General features: G+C 44.6%; 1 protein-coding gene across 1 annotated transcript in view; it reads left to right on the top strand.

The window, feature by feature from the left end:
- SUSD1 (sushi domain containing 1) overlaps positions 1-22438 on the top strand; it is a 106569-nt gene extending 84131 nt beyond the window's left edge. Inside the window, exons 17-21 of the mRNA XM_006027717.3 lie at positions 3108-3201; positions 5483-5738; positions 14423-14462; positions 16401-16494; positions 20973-22438. Coding sequence (XP_006027779.2) covers positions 3108-3201; positions 5483-5738; positions 14423-14462; positions 16401-16494; positions 20973-21108 — 620 coding nt within the window. The 3' untranslated portion in view covers positions 21109-22438. The remainder of the gene's footprint in view (positions 1-3107; positions 3202-5482; positions 5739-14422; positions 14463-16400; positions 16495-20972) is intronic.
- Positions 22439-23386: the final 948 nt, after the last annotated feature.

The raw sequence follows: 23386 nt of genomic DNA, 5'->3' as shown, positions 1-23386 counted from the left end.
AATCATTTGGAACTAAAATGCAGCTCAGTTCTATTCCTATTTTTAAAGCAGAGAGATAGTTAGCCGTGTTTGTCTTAACTCAGGGCAGGGTAGAGATGTACCATATAGACGAACTGAATCAGAGAAACTTTTTTGAGCAAGAGTTCACTTCATTAGATGCTGATGAAATAAGCTCTTACGAAAACTTATGCCTCTCTGATTCAGTTAGTTTATAAGGTGCGTCTCTACCCTGCCTATTTTTAAAGCAGCATCATCAACAGAGAACACTGCAGGGGAAAGCAGAGAACTCCCAAACTCCACATGTATTCTAATAATGTAAATGAACCTCAAGATGAAATGCCAGCTTACTGGCTACCTAGCACTGATTCTGAGGGGCTATCTCGAATGGCGCACAGTTGATGCTTGCCTTTTTCATTTGCTTGCCATGTGGAAGTTTGAAGGGTACTGCTGCAAGTCAGTCCTGCTGGAATGCTTTTAGTGCAGTTTTCCTATAGACAAAGAGGGCTAGAACTTAATGGCAAAGAGTTGAGCTTGGGGCTCCTTTTCACCCTTGGTCAGTCATTTTCCCCCCCAAGTAGCAGCCTTTTGTCAGTCACTGGGCATGTCTATGTCACAACCCAAGGGTGTGATTTTGTGTGCGCGCTCTTCGGCACTGCTAAATTATTTCCCGCCACTAGGAGCTTTCTTTGCAGGGTGCATTTCTTAGTTGCAAAGAGAAATGCACAGTGCAAAGGAGTTCCCGCCATTCGCATGCAAATTTGTGTCCCACTATTGGCCAGTTCTAAATTATTCCCACGTGGCGGCTAGTGACTGGCTTGCTAGCCGTATAAGAGGCTTGAGTGGTTTCCGCCCAAGTTGGAGAACTCCGAGAAGAACCCCGCAAGGGAGGACTCCATAACCATCTGGAGGAGGAGAACTTAACGTCTTGTGAAGATCTCTAAGCACTGCAGAGCCTATCGAACCCAGTGCAGGCTATAGGGGTCTGATCAACCTCTGGCCTCTCCCCGTCGCCGAACGATCCCTCGATGAACCCCTTCCCTGTGCGCAAGTTCCACGGAGCCTAGCAAACTTCGTGCGAGTGCATCCAGAGCTCTACCCGGGTTCGAGTCCTGCAGGTTTATCTTCCCGTCGCCGAAAACCCATTGCGACGTACTCTCGTTCCCTGCAGGTTTGAGTTTTGTTTTGTTTTGTTTTGTAACTGCAAGTCAAGCAAGTTTTCCTGCCTGCACCGCGACCATCTTCGGTGTAAGTAAAATAATCTTTAATCAACCGCTAAGCGTCCGTGCCTAATTCTAGCCTGCCGGCCTGCATTCCCTGACCCGGCGTGTCCGGGCTGCTGGCCACAGCCCGCCGCGCACAGGCCCCCCAAGGGCCTCGGACTGCTCCTGGCCCGCACAGTCTACACATGCATTAGGGTGCTGTAATTACAGCACATTAAGTTTAGTGTGCTAATGCGCAGTAGAATTAGTCTACTGCACTTTTAGTGTCTCATGTAGACGTGCTCACTGGCATTTTTCCCCCCTTTTTTGTGGAGGTGGTTGGAAATTTTTATTTTTCCCATGTGGGTTTTTAAATCTTGATGTTCTGCAAGCCTGATCGTTGATTTATTTTTAGCAGGGATTTACCCTCTGGCAAGGTGTGTTTTCAAGAATGTCCTGGTTGCCAAATACTATACATGAAAGAACTTCACAAGGCCTTCCTGTTTCCTGGACTGAAAATGAAACTAATTTTTTCCCTCTTCTCCCCTCTCCTTTTCTTTCCACCAGTAACCTAAAGTACTAAAGATCCCAAATTTTAAAGGTACTTGTAGTTTGCACATTTGCCTCTCTTCAATCCACTTCATAGCCCTGTGCATGGCAGCCAATGTTTGCATTCATGTTTTGCATTTTTAATCCTGTTTTGGAAAATAAAATATGCCATTTCTAATCATTCCAAAGCTCTTTCCTCTCCCCCTACTTGCACCTCCTGACTGAAATAGAAAGCAGAGCTTATATGGAGTAGATAGCATAAGTCTTGCTCACTTTGGCTAGAATTAAAAAAAAAATAGTGCAGCCTTTTTCAGGCTGTTTCTGGGAATTAAATTAAAATTTCTATTTGGCTGGATTGGATGCCGGAAAAAAGGACGGTGAGCGATAGGAACAAAAGAAAGCTAACCTGAAGAATTTATTTTCTCACTTATCTGTCTACCAGGGAAATTTAGGAATTCAGGAGGCTCTTGATAGTTTAGGCAAGTGTTGTAAATCTCTCATGGTAAACTCAAATTATTATTATGATTTTTACCCAGGGATGCAAGGTATATAAGAAATTGGGTTTGTGTTTCAATATTTATTTGCTCAGGCTGAGTCTGCTGATGCTCAGCTTAAATCAAAGTAAAATCTTCTCCCACATTTGACCACTAAAAATATTATCTGTAAACTTTAAGGTATTTGTATTCACAGGAAAATAAGAGTAGAAGGAACCAATAAAAAAAATCTTCGTATCCCTCCAGCTACATGGTGATCACTTCTACAGCCTAAGGAATACAATAAAGTTGTTCTTCATTTTTGCTTTGTCCTCCTTTTCCTCCATTTATATTTACCTTTTCCTTTCTTCTTTCCCAAGCCTTCATCTCATATACCCTGAAGAAGTTTATTACACACCCTAACTTGAGAAATACTACCTTAAATGTTTCATCTCCCCCTGCAGCATAGGGGATCATTGGTAATTGCCCACCTGATATAGTCTTAGACAGTCATCTATGTGAATGACCTTTGTGTTATCCCACCAACTTTACTTTCATTTCCTTCATTCCTGGGCAGAGCATATGCTTCAGTACCTGTGCGCCACTCCATGTGGTTGTGCCACCATGCTCCCATTAAGCCCTACCAGTGCCAGGAGTTCAAGATCCCCCCAATTTGTTGCTCAAGCTCCTTGCATCGCCAGCATGTTTCATGTACAGGGTCTTCATAAAGTCCTTGTGAACTTTAAACTTTAATAACTTATGTTGTGCACAAGGACTTTATGAAGACCCTGTATAATTCTAATCTTCAGAAAAACAGTCTTGTGTCTTCAGTTTTGCAATACTCCCAGAAGCTTTTCTGAAGGACTGACCCTGGTTTACTTTTCAGATCCTCTCTTCCCAGAAGTAAAACTCGTGACTCTGCAAAGCCCTGCACCGTTGCTCAGACTATGGAAAGTGGATGATAGAAATGGGCCTGTCAGGTTGGTTTTTTCCCTGTGCTCCTGACTCTGTTTAGCTAGGTCGCTTATATGGCTGATTTTTATTTTAGACTGTATCTGGTTGGAACAGTGGTGCTCAACCAGAGGTCTACGGGGCTGGATTTGACCCCTGAAATGATCAGATCTGGCCTGCAGCATAGGGGATCAATGGTAAGCACCTTGGTTCAGCATACCCTTGTCCCTCCCCTGTGCTGTGCCACTGATCCGCTCTGCAGCCAGAGGTAAGCTCTCTTCCTCCTCCCTCTCCCCTTCCCTCCCATTTGATATGGGGTTTTGGCAGCATATAGTGGCAGGGGGCTTTGACAATGGCTTCCCCCTGCTGCAGGTGCTCTCTCCATGCTGCCACTGGGAAAAGTGGTGGTGGTGGCTAGGTTGTAGCACCCACCTGCCAGCTTGTCTTCCTCTGACCCGAACTGGGTCAGTTCAGTCTGCATCCTTAAAAGGTTGCCGACTGCTGCTCTTAAATGTTGTGCTCCACTGGGTTAGACAGTTTTATTAGAGATGGAACCAAACCAGCAAGCTTGGAAACCCAGCTTAATCATAGGTTTTTTTTGGAGTGTTCCTTTTTGGGGGTTTTGACTTCATGCTTCTCTCTGTTTTGCAGACCAAATTTCTGTTCTGAGTTGCTCTGAATTTCAGTGGAGGTACACCAAATTTACACTGGCATTTTGTGAGAGCAGTTCAACTCTAACTTTCTTGTGTGCATCATCCAATACATCTAGCAAAAAATTATCTAGAGCAGTGATTCTCAAACAGGGTTCTGGGGCACCCTGGGGTTGCCATAAGAATGTTTGAAGAGTGCCCTGAGGTGTGGGGAGATAAACAGGCAAGTGCAGGCACAAGTTCATCCTTGCCTAGCTGGTCCTCTGCCCCCACTGCCCAGCTTCTTTGCAAGGAGGTAAGAACTCCATGCGCATGATCAGAGGGCAGGAGAACAGGCCCTACGAGGAGAGGCTGCGAGCCATGGGACTCTTCAGCCTGGAGAAGTGAAGGCTCAGGGGTGACTTGGGGCAGCCTATAAGTACTTAAGGGGTATGCATCAGGACCTGGGGGACCACCTGTTCACCAGAGCACCCCAAGGGATGACAAGGTGCAACGGTCACAAACTCCTCCAAGACCGTTTTAGGCTGGACATAAGGAAAAACTTCTTTACTGCCCACACCCCCAAGGCCTGGAACAGACTGCCTCCAGAGGTGGTGCAGGCATCTACTCTGTACTCTTTTAAGAAACATTTGGATGCTTATCTTGCTGGGATCCTTTGACCCTAGCTGCCTTCTTGCTCCTTGGGCAGGGGGCTGGACCTGATGATCTTACAAGGTCCTTTCCAGCCCTCATGTCTATGAAACATACGAAATATATGAACTGGAATAAATAAGTACATTTTTAAAATGGGATATTGCACAATTCACAAAAGTTTTGGAGGGGTGCCTTGAGTCTGATGGAGGGTGTCTTGAGTTTAGAAAAGGTTGACAACTATACTGGGGGAAAGCTGAGGTACAGAGTACTGTGCCATATCTGAAATGTTGTTTAAAGAAGTCAGGGAGTGGTTTCTTACTAAAGTGTCATAGGTGGGAACTGTCAACACTTTCTTGATCTAGAGAACAGTTTATCTCTGAGAAATCAAATTAAAATTGTTTTTTATAGGCTGATCATGTCATCCTCTTTGTGTCCAGATTGGAGCTGAAAGTTGTACTTTAGATGAGTGCAGCAAAAGGATGATATTCAGTAACTCATAGTTGGCCACTTTCTTATGAAAGGTTCCAGTGGGCACGGCTACACATGCATTAAGGCACCTTTTCTAATGCTCATTACATTTAGTAAATCCAGTGTGAGGTACTAAAGAAATGCACATTAGGTTGCCTTAATATGCAGTAATGAATGAACAGTAGTCTATTCTACTGTGCATTAGCATAATTGTGTGTTTTTTTTTATGTGGCGCTTTAATGCACAGTAAAATAAGCTTCTGCTCATTAAAGCGCACGTGTAGACACACCCAGTTTGGTCTTGCACAATCATGTTCAATTTATTTGTGCAATTTGGAAAATCAGGTTTGTGCCTGCCTGTGTTGTGTTTTAAAAGAGTTTGGTAGCATATGCACAAAGGGAAATACTACAGCCACACACATAAAGAGTTTACACTGAATGTTTATGACTGAAAAACTGTTAGAAGGGCAAAAGATATAAAAGAGTGCTTGCAAATATGATGCTCTAGTGCATGGTTCATTGAAATGAGCACTGATATTTGTTTTTCTGTTTCATTCTAGTTTTTACCAAGTGATTGTACTTCCCTCAGACTTGCAAAGCCGATTTATTTGCAATTCCCTTGCTGCTGCAACATTCTTTAGCAATGCCACCGACACTGCAGGGTATGTGGCAGCTGAATTTCTGGCCAAGGATGTTGCTGACAACATGTCAATCACTCTTGGAGACAGGCATTATTATGGGAAGTTTTATAATGCTCCTTTAAAACGTGGAAGAGATTATTGCATTGTATTGAGAATTATAAGCGAATGGAATAAGGTAATGATTGCTCTTAAATCTTCTCTTTAAGACTTTGTTGAGTGAAATGAATCTAGCTGCAGAAGAGGGGGAAGTTTTAACATTTTTGTTCTATTTCTATATTGATGAAATATGACTGAAATGTAAGTGTCTTGAAATCAACATTTTAACTGCTGGTCGATCTCTCTTCCATTGTAATGCTGAAGTCTAGATGCTAAAATATAAACAAAGGAAAATTTGGTGATGTAAAGCCATCTGGCCTCATGGAGGAGGAAATAGTTCCCTCCAATTTATACATGATGCAGATATCTATATATGAGGTCATAATTTATCCAGACAGTGCTAGGTGGGAGGAGATCTGAATGCCATTCACTGTCAGCGTTAGATTCTCTCTTTAGAACGTATTCCAAATAACCATGATGAGAACTTTTCTGTTTTAACTAGGTTTCAGCTTACAAATAGCATGGCATGTTAACATCAGGTTACATGTAAGACATGACTGACCAGTTAATCACATCTGAAATTGTAACCCAGCCACATGTTAAAGCAATTAATGGTGTCATAAAACAAGAAAAACTGTGGAGCTATTCCACAGGAAGTGTGGAATAACTTTGTGGCTGGTTCCTGTGATGCTATTAATTAAACATATGGCCAGGTTTGTCCCTGTGTCTGGGAATCCTGTCAGCTGATTAGGCTTGCAGTGGTGGGTGCCCACCATGTGCTCCCCTTGGCTGCAGGCTCCCAACTGTGGGAGCTTGCTACTGGCTGGTGCAGAGGGAGCTGGAGATCATGATCCTAAGCTCCCTTTTCACTGGCAATAAAGCATGATGGGATCTAATGCTTGATCCCACAATTAGGCTTTCTGCCATGCATGTGTGACATGGCAGGAAGAGCAATTGTATGGATTGCTGTGATGGGTTTGGGTCCTAGGGATGGCCATGACTCCCGCTAGTAGCCACACAATTCTTGCCCTGGCTCCAACCCAAAGGGCCCTCACCACCTTTGCTCACCCACCACACCTTTGATATTTAGTCCCCCTTGGGCACCTGACCCTCCTTGACCCCCCTCAAGGCACCAGGCCAAACTGAAATGAAAACACAAGCCTTTCTGGCTACAGCTAAATTCCTATCCCAATCCTGCGTGGCTAGCCCTCAGCTTCTTCTCTTTTTGTCTCGGCCAAACCCACTTACAGCCTGTCTCTGTCACAGGCACCTCTGCAGAGCATTTCCATGGGCAGACTGCCTAGCAAGCCTCTGGGGCTGCCTTGTATCTTTCTGACCAGTCTCTCTTCCAATCAGGTGATCCTCCTGGGTTGCTTGCAGGTGCCTCCTAATTAATCTCATTACCTATTTGTCATGGCAACCCAGCTGCAGCTGTACCCTACCTTCCCTGCGTGGGCTCGTTCTCCCCAGGCCCCCTGTTACAATCATGCATCAGATCCTATCATACCTTTACCTGCACATCTGGCAGAGGCCTCAGTCTCCTTTCCCCCTCCCCCTCTTTTTTCCTGCAGGTCTTGTTGGGTGAATGTTTATCATTAGCATTGGTACCTTTATAGAAGGGGCATAAGAGCATGCTTATTGATATGTCAATGTTTTGGAAAAAAGGAACTCTTTGTTAATTAGTTATTGAAGTTAAATGGTGCTAGCAGCCATGAAAGCAAATAATTATAATTAATGTAATTAATTAAATTAAATTAATTTAATTAATGTGTTAAAAATCCATTCCTCCCACAGCTGCTCAAGTGTCACAACTCTTTGTTCTTGTGATATCATTAGGCAGATAAGCACAGGCTTAAGCTTGGCCGCTGCCCCACCCCTCTGCAAGGAAGTAAACACCATAATATATGAATTAGTTTTTGAAATTGGATGCCACTTAATTAATAAAACTTAAGGAGGTGGTGTCTTGAGTCTAGTGAGGGATGCCTTGAATACAAAAAGGTTGAGAATCACTGTCCTCAATTGGCCTGATGGAGTTAAGAAATTCTAAATTCTAATCCAAGTAGCTTCAGCATAATCATCAGTAGTTCCTGGGTACTCAGAACTTTTGAAAATCAGACTACATATTTAAGTACCCACATTTAAAAGTAGGAACCAGACTTGTGGCATCTACATTTTAATTCTTTTTTCATTTTCATCATCCTAAAAACTTGCTTTTCATATACGCGTTTCACATAACTATTCTCTCTCTTTCGTATGACATTTTATCATTAAAACATTCATAGATTAATATCTAAAATTTGATAATCATTCAACTGCTTCAGGGGTGGCTGCATGGATTGATTTTAGATTGCCATCAAATGATGAAATTAAATGATCTAATTTGCCACATAACTATTTAAATGTGCCTTTACTTCTAGTTCCCTTTTTTCATATTTGCATACAAACACATTAAACACTTATTATGAAAGTGTCTTTGCCAGTGTTATTATTTATTAGTCATTTATATTATAGCAGCAGCCAGAGGCCTCTAACTGAATTAGACCCCTATGAAGCTGCACGTAGTACAAAGATGGATTGTTTCAATTTTTTGCTGCTCGCTCTTAAAATTACCAATATAATTTCTTTTATGAGTAGGAAAAACGGTATGAGTAGGAAAACCAGTTCAGCTAAAACTTGAATGAATTGTTTATGATAAAAAAAATTTCTATTAAAATGACCCATACTTGATCCGTTATGGGATCAAGCCTGTGGTGGGATTTTTAACAACCCACCATTTCAATTTAGGGAGAACTAAACTGAATTAACCCCGCACGGCATATACAAGCACCCTTAAAAACCAGGTGCTCATTTACAGCTGGGTCATAGGAGGATGGCCTTTGATACACACCTGGGCAACAAAGCTTGGAGTCACACCTCTGGAGACCTAGCAAGATGGCTTAACTGCTCTGCTACCACACCACATGAGCACAGAGTGTTAGCATTGAAAGTACAGGTTTCACTCAATTTATGTGGTGCACGTGTTCCCAGGAAACTGTGCATAAATCGAATTCACATAAAGGGAACCCAGTTTAAATGTAACAAATAGGGATAGGTTCCCACCGTGGTGAGGGAGGGAGGCTGGGACAAGGGAAGGGGCAAGGGGAGGGGTGCCGCTCCCGGAACTGCACAAGGGAGCAAAGCAGAGGGAACTGTCGGGGGGGGCGGTGCAGCTCTTGCTACAGCAGGGGCTGTGGTGAGTGGGAACAAGCAGAGCCCCAAGGGACACTGGGCACAGCACAGCTTGTCCCCACTCACCCCAGTCTCTGCTGCAGTGGCCCTGGGAGCGGCCAGCACCAGCTGCCTGCAGCCTCTGGGCTGCACTGTGCTCTGCCTGTCCCCCCACACCTGGGTTCCACCTGTCCCTGCTCACCCCAGGTCCTGGGCTGCACTGTGCCGTGGTGCAGGCAGGTGGTGTTGGCTGTTTCTGGGGCTGCTGGAGCACAGGCTGGGGTGAGTGCAGACAAGTGGAGCCCTGGGTGGCACACAGCACAGTGCAGCTTTCCACACTCACGCCAGCCCCTGCTGCAGCAGACCCAGGAGTGGCCAGCATCAGTTGTGGAAGAAACTGTCAGTGGGTGTGGGGCAGGGCGTGGGAGGTGCAGATGACAGCAGGCTGCCTCTGCAGGCTGGGGCCAGCGGCGGCACCAGACTGGGCACTCAGTGTGGCCCTCCCCGAGCACCAGGAAGAGTCTGATGCCACAGCAGCAGCCTGTGATTGTACTGCATGCAGACCCCGGGGCATGAGCCCCCCAGGAAGAGCTTGGCACAGCCCCCTAGCCCACAGCCCTCCCGGGGACTGCGGAGCAGCAAGAGGCCCCCTTCTTCACAGACCAGTAGCCTGTTTGCTTGGGTAGGGCTGGGGGCTTAGAATACTGATACTTAGTCAGGGTGAGGTGTTGTTGGCACATTTGACTTTGTAAAGGTGTAACTTTGTGCCTGATGTCTCTAGTGCCTGATTGTGTTGCAGAAATCCAGCTGAATATCCTTTGCAGGGATTGATATTTGCAAGGTTTATTTGCTGAGTTCCTAAAGACTGTTTTTCCTAAAAGCAATGCTGTATATACATGTTATTTAATATAGTCTAAAGAGCCTAGTTCAGACTGCCCTTGTCTGCATTAACTTTAATCCTCATTCAGTGAAGATGAAGTAATTCAGACTGGAGCCAATTTTAATTTAGAGTACAGATGTTCATGTGTATATAGTGACAGCTGTAGTCTGAATTAAACCTAGAAAAACATAATGTCTATAAACAGCCTATTTCTTTAGTTTGCTAATGAGAATGCCATAAGATAAAGTGTCAAAAGCCTGGCTAAAGTCGAAGTATACCACATCCACTGCTCTCCCCCCATCCACTGAGCCTGTCACCTTATTATACAGGTGGTTAGATATGACTTTTTCTTGGGGAATTCATGCTGATTGCTTCTAATCACCTTGTTCTCCTCCAGGTGCTTCAAAATAGATTCCTTGAAGAGCTCCTCCATGATCTTTTCAGGTGTCATGGTTGGGCTGAGTGGTTTGTAATTCTCTGGATCCTCCTTCCCTTTCTTAAAGATGGGCACTATATTTGCCCTTTTGCAATCATCCAGGACCTCACCGAACCTCCATGAGTTCTCAAAGAGGATAGCCAATGTCTCTGAAATCACTTAGCCAATTCCTTCAGTACCCTTGGATGCATCTCATATGGCCCTGCTGACTTGAAAACATCTAACATCTCTAAGTAATTCCCAACTTGTTCTGCCACTAGCCTGAGCCATTTGTCTTCTTCCCTATCTTTGCTGCCAACTGTGAGTATCATCTGATAGCTGACCCTACTTGTGAAAACTGAAGTAAAAAATACTTCTCTGCAGAATCCTTAACTAGATTGCCTTCTGTATTCCATAAGGGACCTATGGTTTCTTTAGTCTTCATGTTATTCTTTACAAACTTGTAGAATTTTTTTGCCTTTCATGTCCCTTCCCTTCTTATTGCCTTTCATGTCCCTTGCCAGTTGCATCTGAAATCATGCCTTGGCTTTTTTGATCAGCCACACACATGGACAGACTGACTTCCTGATTTTCTCCCTGTGTGCCTGCGCAATACTCTTCTATTCTTCTCTAGTGATATGACCAAGTTTCCTACTTTTATAAGATTCCTTTTATGACTATCAGCTCATTGAAGAGATTGCTACCTAGCCAGGCTGGTCTCCTGTTGCACATCCCATTTTCCCATTGTATCAAGATAGTTTGCTCCTGTGCTTTTACTACAGTTTCCTTAAAGTACAGCCAGTTCTCCTGGACTCCTTTCCCCTTAAAATTGCCTCCCAGGGGTTCCTGCCCAGCAGTTCCCTGAGTTTGCTAAAGTCTGGTTTTCTGAAATCCAGTGTCTTTATTTTTCTGCTCTCCTTCCTCCCTCCCCTTAGAACTATGGAAGTTAACCAAGCCAGAGCAGACTTTCCAGCCCCACTGAATTTTAAAGTTCCAACAGAGTAGAGCTTTTAATTTTTTTATTTATTTATTCATATATTTTTAACAGTCCTTTATCTCAATCTTTTCCTTTTTTAAATAGTTCAAAAGATCCACAGCAAAGACTACATCAAGAAAAAATTAATTGTGTATAGCAAAGCATGCTAAAGCTCAAACTGCAGTCTATAGATGCAAAGATAACTTTGTCCAAGTGTACAAATGCATCATGACTTATTCCTAGGGATCTCTGTAAACCATGGAGGAAATGCCCACTGCAGCAGCTCCTTTAATTTTTTTTAATTTTGCCACTTGCCACACACCCCCTCTTCGACCCCTGTCACTGATCAGTCACTAGGGCTGTGCAAAGCTTTGGGAGGTGATTCGATTTGGACGAGATTCAGCTCGATTTGGTGGCCGAATCTCTGAATCTGAGTCGAATCAGGGGACCAATTTAAAGGTCCAAATCGATTCAAAGCTCTCAGAAACTTTGGCAAAGATTCGGAGAGCTCTGATGATTCGGGCAGTCCCCGGTGGCTGCAGCAGGGAGCTGCAGCCCACTCTGAGCTGGTAAGTGCTAGGGGCGAGCCTGGCTGATTTAGCCGAGTTGATTCGGGACAGTGATTCGAATCACCAAATCAAATCATTGTTCCCCAAAACAGCCGAATCCGAATCCAAAGCTAATACTAGCCGCTTCGCACAGACCTAATCCAGACCTCTTTTGGTTGCGTGGCATATGTATAATGAGCTCTTAGAGCTCCTGACTTGTCAGAGGAGGCTCCTGCCAGAACTCTGCCTCTTCAGGGAACTCTCTGAGTTTACCAGCCAGTTGGTGCAGGTTCTTCCTGGAGGTGCCTGTGGGGTAAGGTGATGCTGCTATTCCCTTGTGCCCTATTTCCCATGCTGAATCCAGGGGCAGGGGAAAAGGAGAGTGGGCAAATGACAGTGGCACTTACTCTGGGGCTATGGAGCTGCATGAAAGCAGTGGCACCAGCAGGATCCTGCCTAAGGCCCCTCTACCAATCAGCAGTAGAGAGGCAAAAACCTTGGCGTATTTAAAACTGTGGTTTTCACTTCCCTAGTGATCAGCAGCAAGCGGCCTGGCTGGTGAAGCGTTTCTGCCAATCAGGGCTGGGGTGGGGAAGAGGGCAAGTGGCAAAATGAAAAAAATTAAAGGAGCCACTACAGGGGGCACTTCCTCTGTGATTTACAGAGATACCTACAGTTATTCCTAATCACTTACATGGAAAGTACAAAAAAAAAGAAATGGGAATTTATATAACAAGAATTTATACTATAAAGATTATATTGGGCTAGCATAAGAACTAATTTAGGAAAAGTGAAGTATAAAATTTTAGGGCTGTCAAACGATTAAAAAATTTGATTGTGATTTGTTGCATGATTAAGAAAATTAGTGGCAATTAATCACAATTTTAATTGCACAGCTAAAAACTCAAAAGTATGAAAAATTATGCGGGTACTTTGTATGGTTAGGGGGTGGGTATAGCGTGTGTGTGTGGGGGGGAATTGTGAAGGTGTGGGGGGGCTGTGGATGTGTGTGTGGGGGCAGAGGTGACCCAAGCAAGGTGTGGGGCCCAAGGCCAATCAGCCCATGTGGGGCCCCACCCCCGCGCTGATCCTGGACCTGAAGAAGCTGCTGCGATCGGCAGCAACGACATCAGCAGTGATGAGAGCAGCGCGGGGGGGGGGGGGGGGGCGAATGGCTGGATGAGGAACCGCTGCTCTGCCCAGCAATATGGGACCCCCAAAAGTGCAGGGCCCGGGATGGTCACCCTGATTCGCCCCCTGGAACGGCCCTGTGTGGGGGGTTTGGAGCCTGGAGAGGGGGGACCCTGCACACCCTGGCAGGATGTGGGGTACTGTGGGTCAGGAGTGAGAGGCAGCAGCAGGATGGGGAGGGCTGTGGCTTAGGAGTGAGGGACAGACAGACACACAGAGACACAGACACATACTCAGACAGACACACACAGACAGCGCCGTGCCGGTAAGTCTGTGGTGGGGAAGGGGTGGGAGGAGAGGGAAGTGACAGAGTGGGGCAGATTGAGGTCCCTACAGTGAGGGAGGGAGTGGGGCAGGTGCTAGGGTGAAGGGGTGTTGCTGCTGCCTTTGCCCCGGGAGCCACTCAATGCTATGTTGTGCCTCCTGCCAGCAGGTGGGAAAGGGATGCACAGGGCGTCCAGCTTGTGGCTCTTGAGGCAAAGGCAGCAGGGCACGGAGCCCCAGCCTGCAGTGGGTAGCCTACCTCTGCCCCACACACAAGTCTGCGGGGCATATGCACCCTATGCCTCCTCCAGGGGTGTGCGCAGTGGCAGGGAGCACTCCTCTCCCCCATGCCTCCAAATGAACTTCCTGCAGCTCCAGCCCATTACCTGCCCTGGCCCCAGTGCCCCATTGACCCCAGCACCTGCCCTATTCCCTCCCTCACTGTGGGGCCCTTGATCTGTTCTACATTCAGCATGCAAGCTGTGGCTGCTCATGTGTGTCTATGCATGCCCCCACTTCCTCCAGCTGCAGCTGCCCAGAGCCCACTCTCAGGCTGCCCCGCAGCCCTCTGCACTGCCACCGCTGCCCCACTGGGTGGCCTAGAGGCAGCAGAGCAGGGCCCAGGTGCAGACTCCAAAACCATGTGCGTGATTAACTCATTAAAAAAAGTTAACTCAAGAACCGATTAATGTGTTAATCGTGCACGTTAACAGCGATTAATTGACAGCCCTATAACATTTGTTTCAAAATTAGAAGGCGCTATGTGGATATTCAAAGGTGAAGTAAAGATAATAAAATATGTTATTTGAGAAATCGTAAGTAACAATGTAATTAAATAGTCCATGATCGCATGTTCATGCTTATATGCATGTGGAATTATAACTACATGGGTAGCCTTAATTTTGATGTTTCCCAGGTTTTGGACGCTCAACAATGAGCTTTAAAGTTTTTTTCATAGGGCTTTTTTGCATGTGTTATAAGAAGAAAGAATGTGTGTATCTAGAAGAAGAGAACTAGGATTTTTTCTCTCTAATCCAGTGAGTTTCAAACTTCTGCAAGGTTCAGAACTCTTTCACATCACTGCTGCTGCCTTTGTGTCAGCTCATATGGTCCAGGCAGGCCAGCCCTCCAATGGCAGCGTACTGCCTAGGCCCACTGTGCCATTATCCCCAGTCTCCAGTAATAGATTCATTTCTTGTTTGAATGCCCTCCCATTTGGTATAGACTCGTTGGTAAATTAGTCTGTGAAAACCCAGTGATTTTATTATGCTTTCTTTTTCAGGTGAAGACACAATCCTGTGCAGTTTGGGCACAAATTAAAAGTAAGGCAGTTTTTCATCTACTGAGAAAACAGAAGCTTGTGCTGCTCTGCATAGTTCTCTGTCAGCTTAAAATTAACAGTTGCCACAGCAGTTTAATTCACAGCTAGTAATGAAGGTACATGGAAGACTGTAAGGATCAGAGGCAGCATGTTTGCTTGGTTCTATAATGTTTACAGAGTTGGATTTCTAAAAATGATATTTCTGACACTTTTCACAACTTTAAAAATTAAGCTGCAGCTTTTCACACCCATGTTCTTGCCTGCTGAAAAACTGGGCATAATATGCTCAATACTTAAAAAGTTTGAAACATTGGTGACTGGTGCCTCCTGAGTCTGGGTGGGCACCAGCAGATCATGACCCAGGGGGGTCCCCCAGCAGCCAGCTGGTGACCGGGGTGGAGTGGGGAAGGGGTCCTCCAGTGACCAGCTGGCAACTGGGGGCTCTGATGTGCTGCCAGCAGAGCCAATTTCGGGGGGGGGGGCACTACCGCTCTCTGTGCTCCCCTACCAGCTGGAGTGCTTGCTCAGGGGGGACACCAGTGCTCTCAAGGGGGGCACGTGCGCCTCCCCCTCTCCCCTGTGTCACGCCTATGCTTTGAAATGCACATTTACAAGGCTTCCAGTGCATTTTTAAAGGCCTGTTTTGAAAATTTGGGCTACAATGTCCTTCACTATTTGTTTAGCTTCTAGAAACCATCTTTAAGGTGTCCAGATGAGTTCTCCTCTTTGGGAGAAGAATTGAGTCACAGAAAGATTGGAAAGGCACATCTCATGCTGATATCTTCTGAGCAGAAGATGATGGGGAATAGTCTCCATGCTACATGGATAATTTTGGGGACCCATCCTTTATGGGAACCACCCTTTATGCAGTTATGTATTTACATCCAGCTGCTTCATTTTCTTTCTCTTAGGGCACACCCTTGTTTTAGTTCTTGATGAAAGGTTCAAGGATTATGATACAATTTTCAAAAGTGTTCAGCATTGTTCTGACTGCTTTCAGTGAGAGCTCACCAGTGCACAGAACTGGGTATACACCGAAAATGTTTAGAAAATCTCCTAATGCATTACAACTCCTTTCTATGGTTTAGACCTGTAATTCATCACTGTGGTGAATGGTTCCGTATCTAGATAGTCCTTCCTGCTGTGGCTCAAGTGACAATAAAAAGTTCCTAGCCAAGTGGTAATCATAGATTTTGTGATGTGGAAGCTCGTCCTCTCCGCGTAGACCCATAGAACAATTCCACCAAATAAGAATGTGCCATTTTTGTTAAGTCATCCTCCCAACTGCAACAAAAGCTCTGACAGGACACAGGACTTTAAAGACATAGGATCGATGATCTAGGAGTCTATGGAGATTCTGGAAAGAAAGTGGTAACTTGTGGCTGCCATAAAAGGGAAAGGTGGTCAATTAAGCATTTTTCTGATTCAAACAAGATGTTCTCACATCATTCTTACTAACATTAGTATTTGTGCTGCAGCAGGTCTATCATGCCTATGTTTGACTTCTATTCTGCTACTGCTGCCACAATTGCCATTTAAAAAAAAAGATGCCAAGATTGAAAGAATTAGGAAGTGAGGGTTTGAGCCGGTAAATGAAGCATTAGACTCTATCGGCATTGGGGACATGGGCTAACCTGAAACAAGTTGATGGTGAAAGGGAAAAATAGTGATACCAATTGTTAAAATAAAAAAAAAAGGAAGGCAGGGGTAGGTATGGACTGCGTAATCCCTTTTGAATAATGTGTTGTTAATCTCATTTAATCAGTTGGCCACTACCCATGGGTTGGTCATTTCTATCACTACTTGATGGAGCAATAAATGAGCATAAGAGTTTTGTTACGCTGCTTTAACTTTGAGCCTACCTAGGCGGTGAATCACAAGACCCAAGCCCTGCTGTTTAGTATTTGTTCATTTTAATTGTTTGAAATTTCCCTTTCAGATATATCACCCACTCTAGAGCCCTTGACTGCTGTTGGACTAGGGTCAGTTGCTTCTGTTTGTTTTATACTGTTCCTGTCCTTCTCAGCAGCACGGTATGTACATGTTAACAATTAATTTCAGTTTGGTTTGTGTATGCTGTCAAACAGTCTTTATTAACCAGCCTGCTCATTATAAGGTCCCTCAAGTGGTTACAAGCTTCATGAACATTTCCCAACCTGCTCACCTTTGTGAGACAAATCCATACCTTGATTTGACTAGCCAGTAAAATACACATTCATTTGTTCTCAAGTTTTGGGGCTGGGGAGTGAGGGGAAGAAGAGGAGGAAATAAGGGTGTTGTTATACATTAGAATTACCATGTGCTAGCTCCATCTAAGGAATACTTGACACAGTTCAAGTTAGCACATGCTGTGAGCAGTGGCATGTTAAAGGTTAATACCCTCTCCAATGTGCATAGCTCTGACCAGCCACTAGAGAGCTAGCAAGCAGGGCCATGGCTAGGAGTTGCCAAGTATGCTCCATTTCTGCTCCACTTGCCAGCTCTCTAGCAGCAATATAAGGCATGGAGGAAGGGGGAAATGGAACAACGCCCCCCTCCCCACCATCCCGCACCACTTGGATCACACACTTCACTGCCTGTATCAACTCATATTGTCTCTCTCTGCTGAAATCACTCCTCCCCTTCCCTCCTCCCCTTCCCCCCTTCTTCCTTCCCCCTTCCTCTGCACCCTTTGTCTTCCCCTCCCACACTCTCCTGCAGCTATCTCCAGCTGTCAGTTCAGGACATAAGAGTAGGGGAGGATAGCTAGTCCATGTGGGGATGGCTGGGAGCGGTGCCTCTTGGGATACTTGAGGACTACAAATTGCAGGTATTAGCCTTGTGGAGCAAACTGAAGTTACTACAACATGAGTTGCCTAACACTAGCTAAAGGTCATCCTCACCTGAAGAGGATTAACTCTGAGCTCATAGACTCATAGAAAATGAGGGTTGGAAGGGACCTCAGGAGGTCATCTAATTCAACCCCCTGCTCAAAGCAGGACCATCCCCACCTAGATCATCCCAGCCAAAGCTTTGTCCAGCTGGTAGGGTACTTAGTTCATCTTTTCCTGCCTTAATGTGTTTTGTCTTAAGAGCATTAAACATGTTTGAAAGGGAATGTTTAACTACAGCCAAAGCAAACACAAAACAAAGAAAAGGAGGTTCATCTAATGGTTTCAAATGAGGGATGTAGGTGCTAAGGTGCACAGCTGACAGCTGACAGCAGAAGCACTTATGGCATGGCCCGTCAGATTCCAACGAATATGCAAATTCTGTTAAATACCTTGCCACAAGGACACAGGAAAGGAAAGGGATTTGAATGAGAGGCATTTCAATTTATTGGGGGCTAGATTAAAGTTTATACTTTGCACTGCCGCGAGGAGAAAGTAGCCATGCTTAATAGATACGGTGTTTTCCTGTACCTAGTCTGTGATTACTGTCACTGGTCAACATTCAAAAATTCCCCTTCACTTAAATGCATCTTTCATCCTGTCTCTCAGTATGGCTTTATCCAGTAACATTTCTCTTGGAGAATTTTCTATTGTTCTTCTCACATCCAATAATCTGTGTTTTTCAAGTTGCAGGATACAGTTTTGATCGATGTATATGTATTCAGAATGGCACAAGAAAAGAGCTTTCCTTTCATCAGGAGGCAGGGAGTAGAGCGGGGGGTAAGGGGTGTTATTTGTGGATATCTACATTTTCATCAGTCTTCTTTGATTGCAGATTCCAAAAGTAGATATTCCAAAGACTGTGCGCGTTCTTGTCAGCAATTAATGAAGAAAGTAATATCAGTTTTTCCTTAGCAATAGAGCATAATCAACTTTAAAAATTTAAGGTTTGCCCTCATTTATTTATGTGTTTATGAGAGCAGCAGTTAGCTGTGTTAATTTGAAGTCAGGTGGAAGACAGCGCTTTTGAAAGTAACTGGTTCAGAAAGGTATAAGCTTTCATAGAAAGAGGCTGTTGCTTACAAATCTTGTGCTTCTCTGAACCAGTTAGTTTCTAAGGTGCCACTTTGCCCTGCTTTCTGACTGTCTATTTTTGGGAACATGTATTGACTAACTGACTTTCAAGGTAGACTGAGATAGTGGGATTATTCCAAGGTCTGTGCTGACTTTTGACAAAGGATCCGTTGAAGCAAAAAATACATCCAGAGTTGTATTGCGAGTATGAGGGATCTGCAGTTGTCTCCGTTCTAGGAGAAATGAATAAAGCAGGCTACTGAGATACAGACACTGTCTCTGCATGTATTGGAATGTAAATGCCAGGGAGAGAGAAGTGAAAGTATCATGTTTGCCCAAGAATAAATGGGTGTAAAGTGGCTATGACTAAATTCAGGGTGGAAATTAGAAGAAAGTGTTAGACCACCAGAGGAGAGAGTTTCTGGAACAGCCTTCTGACAAGAGTAGCTGAGGCAGACCACCCATTTATGCTTTAAGGTGACATTTGTTAAATCTGAATGGGATTACAGGGTGTGTTTGGCTGCAGCACTGGTGTGCTAGGCTAGGTGACTCAGAAGGGCCATTCCAGTCCTGTGTTCATATAGCCACAATGCACTCACCTGAATGAACCCGTTCTCCCATTTCGGTGGGGTCCAGTGGAGTGCTCATCAGAAACTAAAGCAGTCCTTTCCAGAGGTATCCTGGAAGGAGACAGATCCTGGAGGGAAACAACCTCTGCTGTTCTCTGAGGTGCGGCCCACTCTAACTCAGGATCTCATTAGTCTGTGAGTTCCTGCATATGAGGTGTTTTGCAATACATTTTCCATCCCCTGGGAAATCATCAAGCTCTGGGCCAGAGCCCAGTAACAAGCAACTGAACATTTTACCCCAACCCCAATTTGCTTACTGATTCACCAATAAGATTACACAATCATTGTATGGCAGAGCAGGTGGGGTGGACCTGCACCTCTTGCTTTCAGCTGCCACACAGCCTCACAAGCAGTAAAAGTCTTTGAAGCAAACATTTCAGGCAGAAGGCAGGGCAAGCTGGCACCTTATAGACCAACTGGTTGAGAGAGGCATGAGTTTTCATAGGCAACAGTCTGCTTCGTCAGATGCCATTTCATGTTTCACATGTTCCGTAGCATCTGACGAAATAGGCTGTAACGTGCAACAGCTCATGCTTCTCTGACCAGGTTAGTCTGTATGACCCCTCTACACATGCAGGTAAAAGCGTGATAGGATCTAATACACAATCCACACAATTGTGCCTTTTGCCATGCCACACATGGTAAGAAGTGTGTGGGTGTGGGGTGCAGCTGGGGCTCTGAGTCCCACATGGAAATAGACTCGCAGTCCTGGCTGCAGGTGGGACGGAGCCAAGGCTGTGAATCCTGTCAGCTGTGGGACTGCGATCTCCCACACCCTACAGCAGGGAGATCACAGGTGCTGCAGTCTCCCAGCCATGGGACCACACCATGCACCTCTGAGGCAGGGAGATCACAGCTGTGTCTTGCTGCTGCTGAATCCCAGCTACATATGCAAATTAAAGCTCGATAGCAGTCAGCTATAAAGTTAGTGCACATTTTTGAGATCTAACTTTATAACTGGTTGGACCTTTTTATGTTGTGATAGATACTTTGCACATGTAGTTGATCTCAGTTTAATTGTGCAATTAACCTGTTAGTTGCATAATAGCTGTAATGTGTAGAGGGGGCTAAGGTGCTATCCTGCTCTACCTTATTCTTTAACTTCAGACTAACATGGCTAACTACCTCTCTCGTAACCCCCTTTTTTTTTAAAGTTTTCTATTACTGGACTGCCTGTGATGTTGTGGGATATTATTTTTGCTTCTAATGGCAAGGATCACTTTATTTTAATATGTACCAGCTTCGTTTAAGTGCCAAATGCCTGTGGTGTCAAGAATCCCAGAGGCTGAGATTATGAGTTTGCACTGAAAAACTCCACTGCCAATTACACTGGGAGTGCCTGCATGAAGAATTGCTCATTGCTGTCAAGGAGGGAGCCTACCATCCAGCTCAGAGAGCTTGCACTTTGAGTGTTCATATCCACATAGAATAAGAGAACTCTTCATAATTTAAAAATATTTATTAGCCCAATTTTACTTATTAATGTTTCTTATTGTACCCTCACCTCTTTCTAATTCCCACTCCTGATATTTGGCTTTCTGATACATGTCAGCGCCCGTGCAGACATGTAAAGGCAGTGGCCAGACTGCGAAACTCTTGTAAACTGGGCTTGTACCTAAGCTTTCTGGATGCCAAGGTTAATCTAGGTCAGTGGACCAAACTTTCAGTAGAACATTGCCTTCAAAAGTGCATTTGTAATATGCTGCAGCTCTTTACAGTAGGTTAGTGGTCCATGAATATGCTGCTCTTTGAATCTGAAGTCATATAATGTTTAGCATTTATAATAGCACCTTATAGCTTCAAAGTACTCTGGAAACACATCCCCCCCCCACCCATTTATCTTACCAATAAGCAATGAGGAGATTCCCTGTTACTTATGGCTTGAACTCTTATTTGAATGTTTGGTTTTTAACTGGATTTTCCTCCTCTCTTCTCCAGCTTTTTTCTCTACAGAACAGTACCCGTACCTCCAACTACACTGGCCATAGGGGTGTCTTCCTATGAGACTGTACGTTTATCCAGTACCCAGGAAACAGAAAGGGGTGGGGATCATCTCATCTTTCATAGAGACTGACAGTGCATCCCTTCTCAAATGCCTTTTTCCCCCAGCGTAGGTAACTTTGGGGGGGGGCATGGAGGGGGACCATGCCCTGCCTGAGATTGGTTGTCACCGCCGCTGGCTTCTGCGGGCAGTCACCACTTGCCATCACCCCTTCCCCCCACTACCACCGCTGCTGGCTTGTGTGGGCAGTTGCCACTTGCCGCCGGCAGCTTCTGCCGGTGGTTGCCAGTTGCCACTTGCAAACACACACCCCCACCGCTGCCGGCTTCTGCAGGCGGTCACTGCTTGCCGCCCCACCACTGACACTGCCGACACTGCTGCCCACAAATGGTGTCCCCCCGGTCTCGGGAGGCACCAGTTGTTCATGTCCCCAGTACCCTCTGAAACTAAAATCCATGTCAGTACAGTATTGGTGTATCTGTACATCCTACATGCATCTTTGTATGATACTGAAAGTTAAAAGCCTGTACCCTCCTTCATTTTCAAGTGTGCTGGAGGTAATGTATAACTTCCCCAAACTGTATATGTTAGAAGGAGCCCCCAGGTCATTAACAATGCCTCTGATGCATTGGGCAACAGCTTTTCATTGCTCTAGAAATGTGGAGTCCTGGTATCACAGAACATCTTGCATATCATTGCTGTTACCCATACAGTAAGTTACTGTTATCCCTTGGTTGCACTGCAGTAATTCCCTCTGATGAGAGAGCAGCGCTGCCTTTTCCTGGTAAATTAAAACCCAGGAGCCACTTTTGCATGTCCAGCAGCTACAAAGGTAGAAAGCTTAATCAATTAAGAGTAATGATATCTTTAGTAATAACTGGGAAGGTGTTACAGTTTAGTCACACATTGCACTTAAAGAAGTGTTTCCAAACAGATTTGTTCAAGTTGCTACGATTATTGCTAATAACAATTAGCAATTACTGGTAACAATGCAGAAATAATGTGTAGATCTATAAAACCGCAGTTTGCTAAACAACTGTGTAGCATTAATGGGTTGTGAAATTCTTTTAATAAGGGGCTACATGCTTTTAATTGCAATCTACTTAATCTCTGTATCATAATTACAGTTGTGGAAAATCATAAAAATCATATGTTGCTTAATGAGTCTGTGTGTGTAACATCTGGTTAAAATCACCCAGTATGGATACAATTAGCTGATTTGCTGTGGTCCATTCAGGGTTAGCAAATTAAATTTTTCCACATATTCCCCAAGTGCCTTTGCTATGCTCCGAGTCCCTGTTCAGAAGTAATTGTTTCAGAATCAGAACATCAGCAAAAATAATTATTGTAATTGTCAAAATAAAGAAAAACCTGTTTGTTTTTCAATGCTTTGGCTTGCTTTCCCAAACTATGTTCAAGTTTTCATTTGTGTCCTCACTCTGTCACTCAGCCATGCTAATTAGCCCATCCAAAGCACTGAACATGCTCAGCTGCACTTGCCAGGTGGGTAGACATGGCCAAATGGACTTCAGTAGTGCAAAATGAGGAATTTGCAAGGAGTATGTTCCAGTGGATAGGGTGCTAAAGAGGGAGTGACAAGACCCAGAACCCCAGGTAAGGAAGGGTTCACCCATTAGCCAAACAGTGGATGTGGGTGTTAACAGCATCACAGGTTAGGGAAGGGACTTATCTGTAATTTATACAGGAAGCCAGGTTGCCTGATTTGTTCTCAGCAGGGTAAAGTGGCCCATGTGGTGTGCCATGCTGCCATGGGTGCATTGCTTCCCAGTACCTGTGCTAACTTGCTGAGAACTACCTGCAGTGAGCATTGCAGATGGGGTTTTTTTTCCTTCTTCCTGTGAGTTTGCTCAAGCTTCTTCTGTTTTAACTTGGAAGGCAGAGAGGGAAGTAATATCACTAATTAGCATTTGTTCTCTTTGGAACATTTTGCAAACACTGATTAATTCCTCTTGATTTGGAAGTCTCTCTCTTTCATGAGTGTTTTCAGCTACTCTGAAGTTTTCCTACATAAACTTTTAACCTGAAAAGTTTGCCTAAACATCATTAAACAAGTGAGTACATACAATAAGCATAAATTAAAAGGTTTCCCTATTTTTTAACAGGAACAGCCTTGTGAAATTAGAATAAACATATTTACTTCTGGGTGTTTTGCCCTCTAAAGCAAGCCTGAACTGGGTACAATCCTAATGATATCCTGTAGATCAAATTCCTTGTGTCTCCATTAACTGGATCTGTGCTTTGGCAGTGAGAATTATTATACCATAAATATGAACTTTTGGCTTTCTAATTAGCCATTTTTGCAAAGTATTTGATTTATAGAAAGCAAAAG

This window comes from Alligator sinensis, unplaced genomic scaffold, assembly GCF_000455745.1.
Source record: "Alligator sinensis unplaced genomic scaffold, ASM45574v1 scaffold371_1, whole genome shotgun sequence".
NCBI lineage: Eukaryota > Metazoa > Chordata > Crocodylia > Alligatoridae > Alligator > Alligator sinensis.
Note: the sequence above shows the minus strand (reverse complement) of the source record. Positions and strands in the feature narration are given on the sequence as shown.